Here is a 16564-nt window from a genome sequence, read left to right as displayed (position 1 = left end):
GGAGACTGAAGTCACTATGAAACTCCTCCTAACTCACTCAGACAGAAGCCAAAGACCGTAACAATGGTCTGCAAGACCCTAAACAATCCGCATAGCCATCCTGCCCTCATTGGCTACCTCTTCCCAGCCAGCTCGCTGCTCAGCTGCTGCTGCCTCCCTGCTGTCTCTGAGCCACTCCCACAAGGCCTCTTGTGGCCTTGGCTTTGACCATTGGCAAAGCCCAAGACAGTCTTTCCTCACCTCTTCTGGGTCTTAACTTTCCAGTGAGGCTTCTCCTGACTATCTAATTAAAATGTGCATTCTGTCCCCAACCTTCCATATCCCTTCCTCATCTTATTTTTCTCTATAGCATTTATCATCATTTACAAACTCTGGGTCTTATTTATCCTGTAAGCATGTCTCCCCTCTCGAGAAGGGAAGTCCCACAAGCACAGAAATGGTCTATTTTGCTTACTACAGTATCTCCAGTGACTGGAAGAGTGTCTGGTACACAGTAAGCGCTCAATAAATCACTGTTAAATGAATGTTCAATATATTTGGACCCTCAGTCTCTTCCTTGCATATTTTTTTTTTACTACCATTTACCCCTTCCTTCTAAATCACACTTCCTTTGATTAAATTAAATCCTCAGCACTTAATGTAGCTAGAACCTTCACAGGACCTCAATCTAGCAGAGACTAAACACTTACTTAGCAATTAATTGGTAAGAAGAAAAGGAAATCATGATGATTCTCACCTTTTATCACATGACTGTATTATTGTTTATTATTTTAGGATACCAAGATACATAGGAGAATTAGAGTAAAAAGGCTGATTATAGAATCAAAAGGAAAATAGTTTAACGTGTGAGTCTCCTGAGGGGACTGCTGCCGTAGGTTAAGCTCATCACCACTGTTTCCAGGAGCAGACACGCAGATCTGCAGCCCTCCTGCTATCTGAATTGACTCATTCAGGTGGGAATGAGAGCAGATGATTTGCTCTGGTCTGCTGGTGTGGTTAACTGGAGGCTGGCTGTACCCAAAGCATCATTCCCCATGACATGGTCTTTGTAAATGAAATCACTGCCATCGTTCCTACTATGAAAACAGCCTCTGTGATCCATTCTATATCAAAATACAAGTTCTATAACGATTTAACAGCTTAAAATACTCAACCAGACAAGTAATAAAGTATGTGAAAACATGCGGCCATGTTGTGTGAACTAATAAAGTCAGACTGGTGTATAAATGGAATAGAAAGTTTTTAAAGTTTTCTGGTTTACTCTTAACTGGTTGGCACCTTAATGTGCAGCAACGAGGCTGTGTTCAAACAGATGTCCATTCCTAAATGCCATATCATTTCAGAAAATGGATTTCACTACATAACTCAAAAATATATCCAAGTGCTCTCTTCTTTCATCCTTCTCACAAAAATAACCAATAGTTTCTCAAAACATTCAGAACAGTAACTAAGCAAAACAAATCTTAAGATACCAAACATTAAGTGAAAGGAAGAAAAGATGTCTTTTTCTGATTAATCTCGGGCAAGAATTTAAGCCCCTTTTGTGCCTTTCGCCACAGGTTCATGTTTAAGGACAAGTTCATAAACCTTGTCCAGAAAATGAAGGCATGAGATTCTTATGAATAGGAAAGGCAAGAAAAATAACAACCTTTAGGTCCTAATCACTTAACTCCTCTATTGTTACCAATTTTGATACTTCTTACAAGAATTCAGATCACATTTTAGTGCATGTCTTAGAGTTACAGAAAATATATCATTCACAGTATGAAAAAATAAGTCAATTTTTTTTTCAAATATTATGATGAGAAACACTGCTGATAATCCGATATCCCAGATGGGACTCTGAAATTAATCCAAAATAGTCACATTGGGGTTTTTACCTTCAGCCTATTAAAAGTAAGGTATAATACCAACAGTGTTTGTTCAATGAAGTATAAAGGTGAAATTAAAACGGATTAGCTAATTTAATCAGAATTAAGCATTTCCTAGAGGAAGACAGGCAGTATTGCAGATTTCCTCCTAAGGAAGTACTTCATTTTTCTCAAACTCAAATTTTTTTTTCTCAGATTAAAAGAAGGTATCAATTTATCCTATTAGAATCTGAGGACAAAATAAGAGAAAGTTTCCACTTATACGGCTTTATTGATTTACAGTATCAACTTTAGGAAAATAAAGACAAATTTGCTTTTATTTATAGATTGGTTTTCTATACTGTACCTGACTGTAATGTCTGTTCAGAAACTATGGATGCATCGAGAAGAAAACAAAGAATCATTAGTAAAACAACAAGTTACAATTAAAGTCTAGAGTGTTATGACAATACATTCTAAGATGACCTCACTTTTTTCTTTTACATCAATTTGATGACTGTTTTTTTCTGATGGCTATACGACACCAAAGATTAAAAATAAGTGACAATATCTCACGCAAACCCTCTTCATCTGTGAAAAACCCTACGGCAACTCAGAGATATCCAGAGTTTCACAATCAGGAGGTCCTTGGCCTGCTTTTCAGGCTGCTCCTATGCGTGTGTGCACATGTATGCATACACACGTGAGGGAAAAGAATGCGAATGTAAAAACCCAAGGGGCTAGAGGGTATTGAACACATGAGGACGCTACCCTAACACACATGTTCTAGTATTCTTTCTGGGACTCAGCAGATAAGTACAATCAGTTCAGCTGTGACAAAACATATACATTCCACAAAAATCATCATGCAGTGCAAAAGTGTGCAAAGTCCCATAGCCATAGAGCTTATGGGCATAATGGGGTTAGGGCACAACACTCCAAATTTTAACAGTGACCCTCCAAAACAGAGGGGACCCTAATAGAAACAGCAGTAGAGTTTTCCATGTTAAAATGGCTTGAGATGTACGAACACTCCTTCAATATGGCACTTCTTTATGAAAATGACCGCAAGTTCGCCCGTAGAGGTGAGCCTGGGGAGGGTGGCCGCTGGCGAGTATGCCGACCCTTTGAACAAACAGGTGTGAGCCGTCCAGGTCCACCGATACGTGAATTTCTTTTTGGTAAATCCAGTACTGTAAATATATTTTCTCTTTTTGTGATTTTCTTAACACTTTCTTTATTGTAAAGACTATAGTATATAATACATATAACATACGAAGTATGTGTTAATCAACTGTTTACATAAGGCTTCTGGTCCACAGTAGGTTATTGGCAGGTAAGCTTGAGGAATCAGAAGTTATACATGGATTTTCAACTGTGGGGGGCAAGCGCCCCAGCCCCCGTATTGTTCAGGGGTCAGCTGTAATTGTGAATGATGGAAGAAGGGTTCTCTGGAGTTGGGATGGAAATCTGTAACCCCAGATGTGAACGGGTGGGTCTCATGGCACATCTGGCGAATGGAGGCAGAGAAAGGCTTGCAGCATGTGCCTATGTGTGTGCATCTTTTGTGCCTCTCTACCCATCCAAGTTCTGCCAGGTGGGCCCATGCATAAACTAATGCAAACTGGCTTCACACTCAAAATGTCCCCTAACAGAGAGTCCCTGGTGGAACAAAGTGCCACTCTCAGAACTAGTGTTATAACAGAACTGACTGTACTTTTTTTTAGGTGTATTTGACACACAGTAACATGTGCAGGAAACTAAAAAAACTGATGATCAGATTTGGGAATTCTTAAGCTCCTCGCTTCTCCTTTACTTTCCTTCAATTGCTTACTTTCAACTGTTGCTTAGCAATGCCTCCACATCAGAGAAGGCATAGGAAGAAGGAGGTGGTGAGATGCACAGCAGCCAAGTGTCTAGTGCTGGCAGCCAGGAAGAAAGCCTCAAGATAAAAGTAGGAGATAAGGTCAGACTTTGTTTTTCAGAGCTTTCGTAGGCCTCAGTCTCCTGGCCTACTCATAGGTCCCCGAGGAGCCAACTATACCCAACTACCCCTGGCACCATGCACAATTCTGAAAGAATCCACAATAACCTTGATCAAGTAATTATCTAAGAGTTACTTGATGAGGAACCATTTCTCTTAACATGCACAGGGAAACTGTAAGGTTTGGTTTGGGGCTAACAGAAGAAGTAAACATGTTTAGAGTGCTGAAAAGTAGAGACAGAAAAAATACGGAATTAAGGAAGTCAGTTCGAGTTCTACAATGCATGGTGAGTTTTCCCATGATGAAACTAAATACATACTCACTGACATGAGCTCAAATTCTTTGGATTTTAATAAAAGACTCAGTGAAAGTTAAAAAGCCACCCTGAAAGCCATACATGTATGTCAAATATTCAACAGTGTCCAATAATAAGCAATATTTTAAATGATTATCTAACATGATTTAACGTTCATTCAAACAATAGCAAGGCAAGGTAAGGTAAGACCAAGTTATAGAAATTTGGGGTTGGAAGTTAGCAAAATCAATAATATTGGCACTGCTTTTTCTCAATAAGGCATCTGCTGTCTACATAACTAGGTTACCGAATGCTCTGTTCAAAGCACTAGCTAGATATTCTATGAAATCTTGCCTTGCATGGGCCTCATTTTACAGGTTAGTAACACCACTGATGATATAAACATTTCCAAAGAGATGAACTTCCTTTAGAGAATGCAGTTTTTAAAAATTACTTTCATAGAAATTCCTCCCAAAGCTATTTTAATCAACCTGATCTAAAAAAGGTTTACGTAAATAAGTTTACAGTCACTTCTTGGACTATTAGAAGGGATATAAATAACATAAAGCAATCAAAATATAAAATAAGCACGCATACCACGCAAACTTCCTGTAGTTAAAAGTGCTCGAGCTTTGTCAGCTAAGTCACTATTTAGAGTATTTCCCAGTAGTAAAACATCGATGGCCTCTTGCTTGGAGCTGTCAAAGAAGTTATTCTGAATCGTTCTAGTAACAGAACGAGCGCCATCTTTTAACTTTCCAGCCTGTTGGGGAAAAAAAGAGCAAGGAGCAAGCAAATATTGTTGATTTTATTCAGCAGGCATTTTGAACTTTAAATCAGTTTTATGGGGCCTTACTGCAATAAAAAGGACCGAATCATTCTATTTTGAGTATCAAATCATCATATTAAAGTGGCTCAAGACGTCATTGTTTCCTTTACTTCTGAATAAACAGCTCTGCACAAAAAGATGGAAAAAGCTGAGTACCACAACCGCATCCACTAATGATATCAAGCGCAGTGAATGTCTAAAACTGCTTACTATAAAGGAAATAAAGTGAAATGTACTTATTTAAAACAAGGACATTACTTCTTACCGTAACCGGGAGCACTAGGGACGGGGGAGGGGTTGCAGAGGAGATCAGGGAGGATGTGGTGCATTTATATGCTCTTAGAAAAACTTGAAAGCACTTTAACAGTAGAAAAGTAACATGTAGAAAAACAAGATTGGAATTGCTCCTCAATAACTTATACTAGTTAGAACGAAAACTGAACCTAAGAATGAAGGATTAGCCTAAAAAGCAGCTTATAATTATAGTTCATAGATAAATACTAAATGTAAGCTACAGTATGTATATCTTAGGTCATTTTATTCCCTATGTAAATATAAGTAATAAAAGTAATAAACTCAGGCCAGTTCCTACAGTGAGAGTGTTGATTATAACTTTTTATTTTTTTAGTATAGCTGACACACACGTTACGTTAGTTTCAGGTGTACAGCACAGTGACTGGATAACTCTAGAAATTCTGCTGTGCTCACCACCAGTGCAGCTGCGATCTGTCACCATGCAACACTATTACAGTACCGTTCACTATATTCCCTATATTTTGCCCTTTATTCCCGTGACCTATTCCCATAACTAGAAGCCTGACATTTCCTGATTATAACGTTTTAAGAAAATTTTTATTTTTTCTTCTGATTATAACTTTTAATGAACATATATTTTTACTTAGGCATGTTAGTTATCATAATGATTTCTTTTGATCTTACAGATTTTGATGACTGTTTAAAAATATATACATACCAAACTCTTGCCTTTTAAAAAAGCACTTTCATTTGTAATGTGTAGTTTTCACTCCTTATAGAAGTGACAGTAATTTGAAAATTAAAATGTTATTTCCTTCCATATGATAACATATACAAATGACAGTATTTGTAAAGACACTCACCATTCACATTATCAGGCAATTAACCAAAAGGAACCCAGAGAAAGGAAAAGAAAGAGCAGTTCAGATGTTAGATTTTAGTTCAGTTCAGAATAGTATATTTAACATATGAGAATTTGTATCTACTACGTTAGAGACAAAAGACTACTGAAAATATACGTAACCTCTGTATATATATTATCTTGGCAGAAACAAAAAAGCAGAACATAAAAGAATATTTTAAGCAATAGTTGTAGAGAATCAAGTTTTAACAGTAAGAATTACATTCTCTTTTTTAAAAAGAATAATAAAGGAGGTTTAACAATTTCAGGTTTTCAAAAAGAGGGCTCATTTAAGAAGTAAGTATTTGTAAATGTCAACAAAATCATTTCTGTGAGTTGGACAAAAGAAACTTCGCAGGTAAGGCCAATAACTGAAAAGAGACAGACATGGCATTTTAGGAGATGCAGAGGAGGAGGAAGATTTGGAAATAAAAAGACTTAGAGATGACAAATGGTCTTCAAAGAATTTCAGCTGCTGTACTGCTGGGGTGGCAGAATTATAAAAATGGTAAATGCTCCTATTTCTATTCCTGAGGTAATGTGAAGAATTGTAGAGATTTAAAACATTAATAAGATCCAACTGCAAATGGAAGCCTTAAAAAGTCAGTATTTAAGTATATAAAATAATGAAAAATATCTCAAGTGTGTTTCCAAAGTCTCTTGGTAAGTGCCAAGCACTTAGAGTAGGAAGTAGTCTGTAGATAATGCCAGATATTAAAAAGTAATGAGGAGGCAGAAAATTATGAGGAAGTCCATCTCTCACACTTCTGTACATTGTAACAGCCTCCTTTTCAAGGTAAGATAAGTAAAAGAATAAAAACTTAATAATCAAGCCCTAGAGGTGTTGGGCTCATAATAAGTGCTGCACAAATTGTCCCCTGGTTTATTCATCCAACCAGTATTTGTCACAACCCTATTAAATGGCAGGCACTCCGTCAAGTGCTGGGACCACAAACTCAAATGACACAGGACCCTTTTTTAGGACGACAGGATTTTTAAAGAGTTATAATCAAAATAAACAACATAATAAGTGAAACAGCTATGTAAGGGAAAATCATGAAACAAAATGTAAGCAACACGTATGTAGGCCGAATGGATTATCACCAAATGGCTAAGTCATACGTAAGATGCCCCAAAGCCTAGGGACAAAACTCTCTTCCACCCAATCATTAGTATCCGCTACAGAAGGAAGTGTTAAAGAGGACACGGAACGATAATAAAACGGAATTCTAGAACAGACACCGAAAAAGGCCCAGCTATTAACTTCAAAAGAGACCATTTAAAAGTGTTATTGAAAGGAGAATGAGGCTCTTTCGTCGTCGTGTTAGGAGGAATCTAGCTCTACCTTAGCCTTTCCTTCAAGGGCTCCAGTGCCCGCGTATATCTTACTGATTGAATCACCGTTCACGGACCACATTGACCGAAAAACTTCTTGAAAGCGAGTCACCAGCTGAGGCTTTTCGGCTAAGCCAAGAGCTTCCAACTGTTTAGCTAGCATCTAAAACAGCAAAAGAGAAACTTCTGTAAGTATATTAATACATTAATTGTGGTGTGACTTTTCAAGAACTACAAGAATCTAAGCAAAGTTTGCATTTTACAGGACAATGTGGGACTGGATTTTGACAAGCTACTAATTTACTAGGCTAACTGTGTTCCATCCCACCATTTCGGTTCGTAAAGTGAATACAACCTCAGTGAGTCTTACAAGTATCTTAATATTCCCGGGTAGTAATTAAGAACCTCTTTCTGGTTAAATGATGAAATTAACCTTATTAAAATGTCTCTATAAATCAGACTGGTTTACCTTGTTCACTTTTATTCAACAGCATGCAATAAAGCACAGAAAAAAAATCTGGCCAGGTTATTTATATATATAGCATATACAAATATATATAAATATAGAGGAAATTAATTTTCTTCAGTTTTTTGGTTGGGTTCTACATATGTGGGTATTTAAAATCAAGAGATTATGAGAAAAGTAGAACTGCTCTTGAACTATCACAAAAACAAAGAAATTAGTCCTGTTTCTGAATAAAGTCATGACAGTTTTTTAGGTATAAAATCTATACTGGTAACGTATATAAAGGAATACGTCATGCAAGAATGCAAAGTCTTTAGGCCACCCCAATTCCTTCATGGACAACAATAAAAGTCTTTAGAAGAGTCATTGGTCTTTACTCTGAATGAACTTGGGCCTTGAAATCTGGCAGTCAGAGCAATGTATGATCCTTACCCAGTCTGTCTTATTTGGAACCCAGTCATATTCTACGCCTTGCATTTGTACATAACTCCTTGCCATTTGTCCTTCATCTGTAAGTAGTATTGACTATCCATATTTGGAGAGGGCTCAAAAACTAACATAATATAAAAAACACTAAACTAAGGTTCATTTGATTATCTGGAGATTTGAACCAGATGTTCTTGGCTGGCATGAAGAATAAAACAAAATGAGCTCCTAGGACTTGCTTTATCATCTACAGCTCCCTCTCTTCAAGGAATTGGGCAAAACTAGTCTTCGCCCTAGTTTGGCTTTGTCTACTTTAGCAGTAGATTTTATAAACAGTCAACCAGTTGCTACAGATGAGGGAGTTCCCTCACACCTAACTACCGACCGTGGATAGTCAGCTAAGTCAAATTCTGAGAACTAACACTTGCTATGATTTGAATGAAGACTTCAAGGATTTCTAGAAGTTCACTGTGAGAACCTAAGTAAACGTATTCAGCCACTTAAAAACACAACTCAAAACAAACCCAAGCCATGTGATTAACGTCATTCAAATGACCAACTGCCTGCTTTCACTTTTGTCTCGGTCATATTTTCTATGTAAATTGTAATGATAAGTCTCAATGAGAGAATTTTAAAGAGGCAAAACGGCAGAACCTATTTGGCTACACGAAGAACACACTACTGTAGCTGAGAACGCTACACACTGTCCTTTCCTTTTTGAGACAGTAAGAATCCCAGCGGCAGGGTAACTAATGAGTCAGTGTCCTGGCCAAATTTGAGATCATTCACTGGAGGAAATAAAAGCATGTTATTTCCTACTCCTGTTTTTATAGTATTTGAGCACTGGGCTAAGTTCCTATGGCACTACGTGGAAACCCTCTACAGCCTGATGACCACCCCACAGCTGCATAACAGGAAAGACCTAGAAAGCTCAGCATTGCTGCTTTGTCATACAGAGAGACTATGTCTATGTTAGAGAGAATTTATGGATAGATGGTAAAGAAAAACACTTTTAAAACAAAAACTTTGTTAGACAAGCTGAGTCTCATGCACTCTCGCTCCCAACTAGCAATGGGCATTTTCATCACTAATTTGAAAACTGATTTGAAAACACCACAGAAACTGCACCGGGTTATAGACGGTCAAAATAGGACTGCACACGTGAAGACAGATCCTCACCAATTCTGAAGAAATTACACAAAGAATAAAGGCCAATATATGTTACGTATATTGTTTATATATATATATAATTTTTTTCCCTTCCAAAAGGCAAAAGAAGCAATTGTTGGAATAGTATAAATAGCAGTTTTTAAAGAGAGAGTTAAAGGGGCGCCTGGGTGGCTCAGTCAGCTAAGCGTCTGACTTCGGCTCAGGTCATGATCTCACGGTTCATGGGTTCGAACCCCATGTAGGGTTCTGAGCTGGCAGCTCAGAGCCTGGAGCCTGTCTCAATTCTGTGTCTCCCTCTCTCTTTGCCCCTCCCCTGCTCATGCTCTGTCTCAAAAATAAATAAAGTATTAAAAAAAAGAGAGAGAGAGAGTTAAGGAACAACGCAGGGAAATATCAGCTACCTGAAGAGAGGACTGGGAACAGGTAGAGGAAATATTTAAATGAAAAGGAATTCTTACAGGGGGAAAAAACCCATAAAAAAAATGCCTTTAATGAAGCATAATTTCATCTTATAAAAAGTAAGTAATGAGAAGCATAAATATTACAAAAGCACTGAATGAGGCATCTGGTACAAGTCACATACATACACTTCAACTTTATTCACTTATTGTTTTACCTCCAGGCCAAGGAACGCCTGCACACTGTTGGTTCTGTCCAGACAGTCCAAGCAGTTCGTTCGAACTGTACCACTCTGACATCTGCAACAAATTCGGTAGTGTTAACAGCTAGTTTGAAACAACAATAATAAAGCTAAAACAAAATATGAACAATTAAAGTGGTCACCAAGATAGGGCATCCCCTAACTTTTTATTACTACCATTTTCAAATATACAAAAAAGATGAAAGAATTTTACAGCAAACCTCCACATACTCATCTAGATTCTACAGCTGTTAACATTCTGTCGTACATTCTTGATCACACATCTATTTATCTACGCCCACTTATTTCTAATTAGGCCAGTAGTCAGGAGCTAAACATACATTCAGATTTATGACCGCAGGGCTCTTTGCACATAAAAGATGATCAAATACTTATGGAAGAAATCTTAAAAACCTAAGATCTGTCATCTCCACTGTCCTATATAGATTCTATGGCACTGATGTTAAACTTCGCACAAAGAGAAAAACTAAAAATTGGAGCTTTGTTCATTAAAGTTGACCTCATCCTATACTCTGAACTTCATTTTTCCAATATTTCCTTTCCCCCCTCTACTTCATTATCAAAAACTAAAGACTTAAATCGTACTAAAGCAGACAATAAGCAATGTCTTCTACTTCTAGTTGCATATAATAGTCCTTACTGCAGTCAAGACATAGTAAAATATTAGTTCTAGGAGAAGTGGAATAGTCTCGTAGATAACAGCATGAGGTCTGGAGCCAGGTAAATCCTTGCTCTAACACTTTTCGGCTTTGCGATTTGGGGCACATTATAGCTTATGCCTCAGTCTCCCCAAACATAAATGGTGATAATAGAACTTCTTCCTATGACTGCTCTTATCGGTACATGTACAGACCGAGTACACTGCCTGGCTCATTAGATGTGCCCAATAACAGAAGCTATTGTTATTACCTATTCAATTCTGAAGAAAGAAAAACAAGTCAAAAATCAAGTATAATAAATAAATTTTACTCAATTATAAACTTTGATATAAAAAAAGGAAATTTAAGCGTTCAGTGTTAAGAATAATTTTTAAAATAGAGCAACGTTCCAACTCAAAGAAATGAGAAACAGAGTAGCCAAACCTTTGAACTTCACTTCCATCGAAATAAAAAAATCCATAATCTACAAACTTTTGGACTTGAGGTTTAAGAACACTGTGCAATTTTTCTGCCTTTCCTCCTTTAACCATTTGATGATAGTCAAAATTCACCATCTGGATATCAGCAGCATGTTCAGAAGCTTTCAAATGACTCTGAAAGTAAAAAAAGGCAAATACTCATCTAAATACTCATCTAAAATACACATCAATCTTATCAAGTGATGTTAAAATGGAACCTTACATTTTAAATTTAAACCTCAGCATGGTCCCCTGAAATCTCACTGATCTCACACAAAGCTTTAGTCAACACTGGCAGTAAAACGGAAAATTACTTGATGGTATCCAATAATACCTTTTTTGTGAAACCTTGCATACTGTCTCAGAGAGATTAGGTGGCATAATTAACATTAGAGAACTTAAGTAATATTCTCATCTGGTTTAGAAAATTAAAATTATCTCAAACCACCAACCCTTCATTTTTTAACAAATTTAATAACTGTACCTATTACAGAATCTCAAAATAAAGTAACTGATTTAAGACAAAATCTAAAGACCTAAAAAATTCACAGTTTTATACTTACATTCAGATGTTTTAAAAGTCATTCTCTAAAGTATAATCTGTTTATTAACGATACTTATTTCACAAGTTTCACACAAAACAAACAAATTACTTTCGGACTTCATTACCCTGAACTTCAGAAAATGGTCTCTGTTTTGTTTAATTTAAGTTTATAATCCTATGGGACATCATTATTGATATTGATTCATTGCTGGTTCAATAAGCACTGATGAAGGATGCTTTTTCTTTAGAAGTTGGACATATATTATTTGGGTTCTTTACTTGCAGTTCTCAAGTTTTCTCTCATCAATACGAGAAGGTACGGTCTTACATGTATTATTCGCCATATCATAGGTTTAAAATCGTAACTGTGGTTTCTAGGAACCACACGGATGGAGGCAACACACGGATGGAGGAGGAAACCGCCTGATGTCTTTTTACCAGTGACAGGCAAACAGTTTTCAGAGGGGAGGACATTCTTTCTGCTTCTCCACAACATTAAGAAGTGCATTTCAGAAAACAGCGTCAACCACTTTGAAAGCTTTCCCTAATCCCAAGGTCAGCAACATCATGCAAAACTGTTCCTTGGTAGCCCAGAGAGTTAATGGTTCCAATAGGTACCCAACCTTTTACTGGGAAGTAAGTTCATTATTGTACCACATAATTTTTTAGTATCGTTCTAGGTGTCCATGGGAACAGAAGAAAAGATGATCATGCCTACCTGGAAAGCCTTACTTAGCATATGTTCACCTTCCTTAGATCCAAGCAAATTTACTATTATTTGTTTACCATATAAATTCTTCAGTGTTCTAAAATGCCTGTTAAAGAAAAGAAAAAAAGAAGTATGTGTCAAGTGGCATCTGAATTTTGTCCCCAACAAACAGAAATCCAATCAATGGAACCTAGGAGGCAGTATTCTACACTCCTAGAATTGGCAAAGCTGGGTACAGATTCATTCCACAAATTCATTCCTCTCAAAACTCTGAATTTATGAAAATTCAGTTAAGGCCATTTCCTCTCTGACTCATCGATGCTGAGGCTTCCATCTGTGCCAAAGCCGCCGGACCCGCCCAGCCCCATCTCCCGTCTGTGGGGCTAGTACCAGACAAGTGCAGAGGGCACAGGCCACCAGCTGGGGAGGGAAGTTAGGGCAGAGGGCTGCCCCTCATGTGAGGACATTGCATATGCCATGGGCGTTAGAGGGACCTCCTTAACCATTCCGGTCTTAAGGAGAATAGGCCCCAAATAGGAAGGGTTTTTTTCTCTCCAGCTTCTAACCACTCCAGGGGCTACAGGGCAATGCGTTCCTAAGGAAATATAACACGCGCCACAGATGTAATTTTAAATTTTCTAGAAGGTACATTTAAAAAAGCAAAAATAAATAATGAAATTAATTTATAGATTTTATTTAACCCAATACAGTCCAAATATCATTTCAACATGTACCAGAAAACAAATATTAGTAAGATATTTTATATTCTTTTTGCACTAAGTCTTTGACATCCGGTGTACATTTTATACTTAAAGTATATCTCAATTTGGACTAGTCACATTTTAACTGCTCGGGAGTGACATGAGGCTAGTGGCTACCGTATTAGTCGGCATATCCAAACACGTAGTTCGGTTTTGTTTTTTAAAATTTGTTTTAATGTTTTTATTTATTTTTGAGAGAGAGAGAGACAGCGTGTACAGGGGAGGTCAGAGAAAGAGGGAGACACAGAATCTGAAACAGGCTCCAGGCTCTGAACTGGCTGTCAGCACAGAGCCCAATGCGGGGCTCGAACTCACAAACCATAAGATCATGACTTAAGCCGAGGTCGGACGCTCTACCGACTGAGCCACCCAGGCGCCCCCCAAACAGGTTGTTTTAAGGCCAAGAGATGAAGCCCCACAACCTAGTGCTTCCAACCCCCAAAGTCATAACACTAGGTATCACCTTCTTCTGATTAAATTATATGTCAGAAAAAGTTTACTTGGGGCAAACAAGCAGAAGAAATGAACCAGAAAAATAATAACTAGTTTCGCTGCTTAATGATATCAAAACTTAGAGCATCAGGTAAAATTAATCCATCTTACCTGTCAAAAGCAGGTGCATTGGCTTCAAATCCCCTTGACATACGAACACGATGAGATCCCACCTACAGCAAGAGGAACACATTTAATCACACCGAAAGCCGACATGGAGACTAAAGAAAGAGCATTGTTTCTAACAAATGATAATCCATCTGCAGAACACACAATAGAAAATTGAATAATTGATTTTCATTCACATTATTGTTTTCTTTTAAATAAACAAGTTCAATAGGGTTCCTTTCCCTCTATTTTTAAAAACACGACCTTAAAATAAGAACAGAAGGTATGAAACAGCATAATGAAAACTCACCAACAGGAATTTTTACTTATGAAAGATACTTTAAAGAGGTCTTTCTTATACATTACCTTGTTTTAAGCTCAAACTACATGCCTGTGTAAGTTAACATAATACTGCCAGGGGGGCACCTGGGTGGCTCAGTTGTTTGAGCGTCCGACTTCGGCTTAAGTCATGATATCACGGTTCGTGGGTTTGAACCTCGCAACAGGCTCTGTGTTGACAGCTCAGAGCCTGGAGCCTGTTTCGGATTTTGTGCCTCCCTCTCTCTCTGACCCTCCCCTGCTCATGATCTATCTCTCAAAAATAAATAAATGTTAAAAAACATTTTTTTAAATAATACTGCTATTTGGGCAATTAAAAAAACTGAAATGCAGGCAAGTGAAATAACTTGTCCTCTGAGGTCAAGAGAACTAATTCCAAAAAAGATTCACATGAAGATTTAGGTCCCCTGAACCTGATTCCTACTCTTCCAAGCTGCCTACAAGTACAAGGTCTACATATTTTTTCTTTGTTTGGCTCAGTTCTCTATTCACTCTTCCTGCATCCAAAGGTCCAACAAATTAAAGACACTGTTTCTGGAAAACAGATTTTCCAAGTCAATCTCACAGTCATGCACACAGAATCAGAAAATATGGGTTAAGAGAATTATATATCTACCTTTCTGTTTTGTTACAGTTTTTCTTTTCTCACATAAGAAAGGAGCAGAGATGAGACAAAATTAAGAAATAAGAGGGGCGCCTGGGTGGCTCAGTCCAGGTAAGCACTAGACTCTTGATCTCAGCTGAGGTCATGATCTCATGGTTCCTAAGAGCAAGCCCTGTCTGGGGCTCTCTGCTGACAGCTCAATGCCAACTTGGGATTCTCTCTCTCTCTGTACCTCTCTCTCCCTTTCTCTCTCTCTCTCTCTCAAAATAAACATGTTTTAAACAGAAAGAAAGAAGAGATGCCAAGAAGAAATATAAAGGTGATACCAGATTATTTCCCTGAACTTCACTTTGAAACATTTCCCCTGAGGCCCTGGGATCCAAGTTCCCCAGAATTCATTCTCCCTAATCTGAACAAGGTGACTTTAATGCGGGCCTGAGAAGAGGGCTACCAAATTGGTCATGCAGTTCGACAAATAAAATCAGAAAATAAGCTCTAACATGTTCATCCAATTCAAAAATTGAATTAGCAGTATTATCATTCATTAAACATTCTTCTGTCCTGGTAAGTGAGACAGTCTAATAACTCTCCTGATAATCAGTATTCTCTCTTTAATGTTTCTTCTTTTCAATAAGAAAGTGATTAGCCTAATGTCACATTTATATTCAATTTCACTCTAGAGTGCTTAATAGTCTTTACAAAGTTTTAAAATTTTGTGTACCACGAGACATCAAGCATTCTGGACTGAAGAAAACTCAGCAGAAGTCAACACCTTTTCTTTGGAGTTTCCTCAGCTAATTGCCTATAACTCTATAAATAAAGTCCATGACTTTGCATTTTGCTTACTGACTAATACTTATCTTGAACAGTACTGCCAACTGTCAAGAGGGTAAAAAAATACACGTTCTGTTTTCCAAGCAATGGCTGTGGTTGTCCCCCATTGCCCTGCTCTTCAACACAGATAGACAACTAGCCACCATGCAGCTATCATGCAACGAGTTACATCATAAGCCTTGGAGTATATGTTGGGTAAACTCGACTGGCTTTATTACTCGATTAGGCTTTAAGACAACTGCCTAAAAAAACTCTATACTAACAGAGTTCTTACATCAACTGTCATAAAAGCTGTACTCTCGAAAGTTTTAAGGCTTTCCATAATCATAAATTTATAAAAAGTTGTACTAGCGATAGGTTTTGAAAACCAATTAAGTGGGTGGTACGGAGCATCATTTTCCACTAATATTATTGCTCCATGTTCACATATTTCTAAAACTTCAACTCAACCAAGAATTGAGTGTGCAACACTAGACAGAGCTGATGATGCTTACCATCTTCTAAGACTCATATAAGCTAAAACATAATGTCAGACTAACAGTATGGACTGTAAATGTTAAATAACTTCAGAGAAAGGAAGTCATACATAAAATGAATGAGTTGCTGACCCTTAAAATATCATTCTAACCTGTGTGTAGCACATAATGATGACTCTTATAATTCCTCAAACGAATTCATATTGACATTTACCTTTTCCACAAAAGGCCTGACTCCCCAGACTGTAAACTCTCTCTGAAGCACCAACGGAGCCTTCGAATCTCTCACAGTATATGACCCCGTACACTCAGTATAAAATAATACACATTTGAGGAACTTAAGTATTTAAAGAACAGATCAGTGTGGAGGAGGAACTGAATCCATTCGATGAGACCTGAGTTGGCTA

The 16564-nt window shown here is 37.6% G+C and overlaps 1 protein-coding gene across 7 annotated transcripts in view; it reads right to left on the bottom strand.

The window, feature by feature from the left end:
* SYNJ1 (synaptojanin 1) overlaps positions 1-16564 on the bottom strand; it is an 86401-nt gene that overhangs the window by 38878 nt on the left and 30959 nt on the right. For 5 of the 7 annotated variants that reach the window (XM_077765511.1, XM_077765512.1, XM_077765513.1 and 2 more), the window contains exons 6-12: positions 13908-13969; positions 12553-12649; positions 11256-11425; positions 10129-10210; positions 7461-7613; positions 4728-4893; positions 2218-2241 (exon numbers count right to left, since the gene is read on the bottom strand). In XM_077765511.1, the coding sequence (XP_077621637.1) occupies positions 2218-2241; positions 4728-4893; positions 7461-7613; positions 10129-10210; positions 11256-11425; positions 12553-12649; positions 13908-13969 (754 nt within the window). The remainder of the gene's footprint in view (positions 1-2217; positions 2242-4727; positions 4894-7460; positions 7614-10128; positions 10211-11255; positions 11426-12552; positions 12650-13907; positions 13970-16564) is intronic. The other 2 variants (XM_077765515.1, XM_077765517.1) reach the window with 1 other exon arrangement.

The sequence above is a fragment of the Crocuta crocuta genome, unplaced genomic scaffold (assembly GCF_008692635.1).
Source record: "Crocuta crocuta isolate KB4526 unplaced genomic scaffold, BGI_CrCroc_1.0 scaffold84, whole genome shotgun sequence".
In the NCBI taxonomy this organism is placed as follows: domain Eukaryota; kingdom Metazoa; phylum Chordata; class Mammalia; order Carnivora; family Hyaenidae; genus Crocuta; species Crocuta crocuta.
This window is presented reverse-complemented; position numbering and strand designations above follow the sequence as displayed.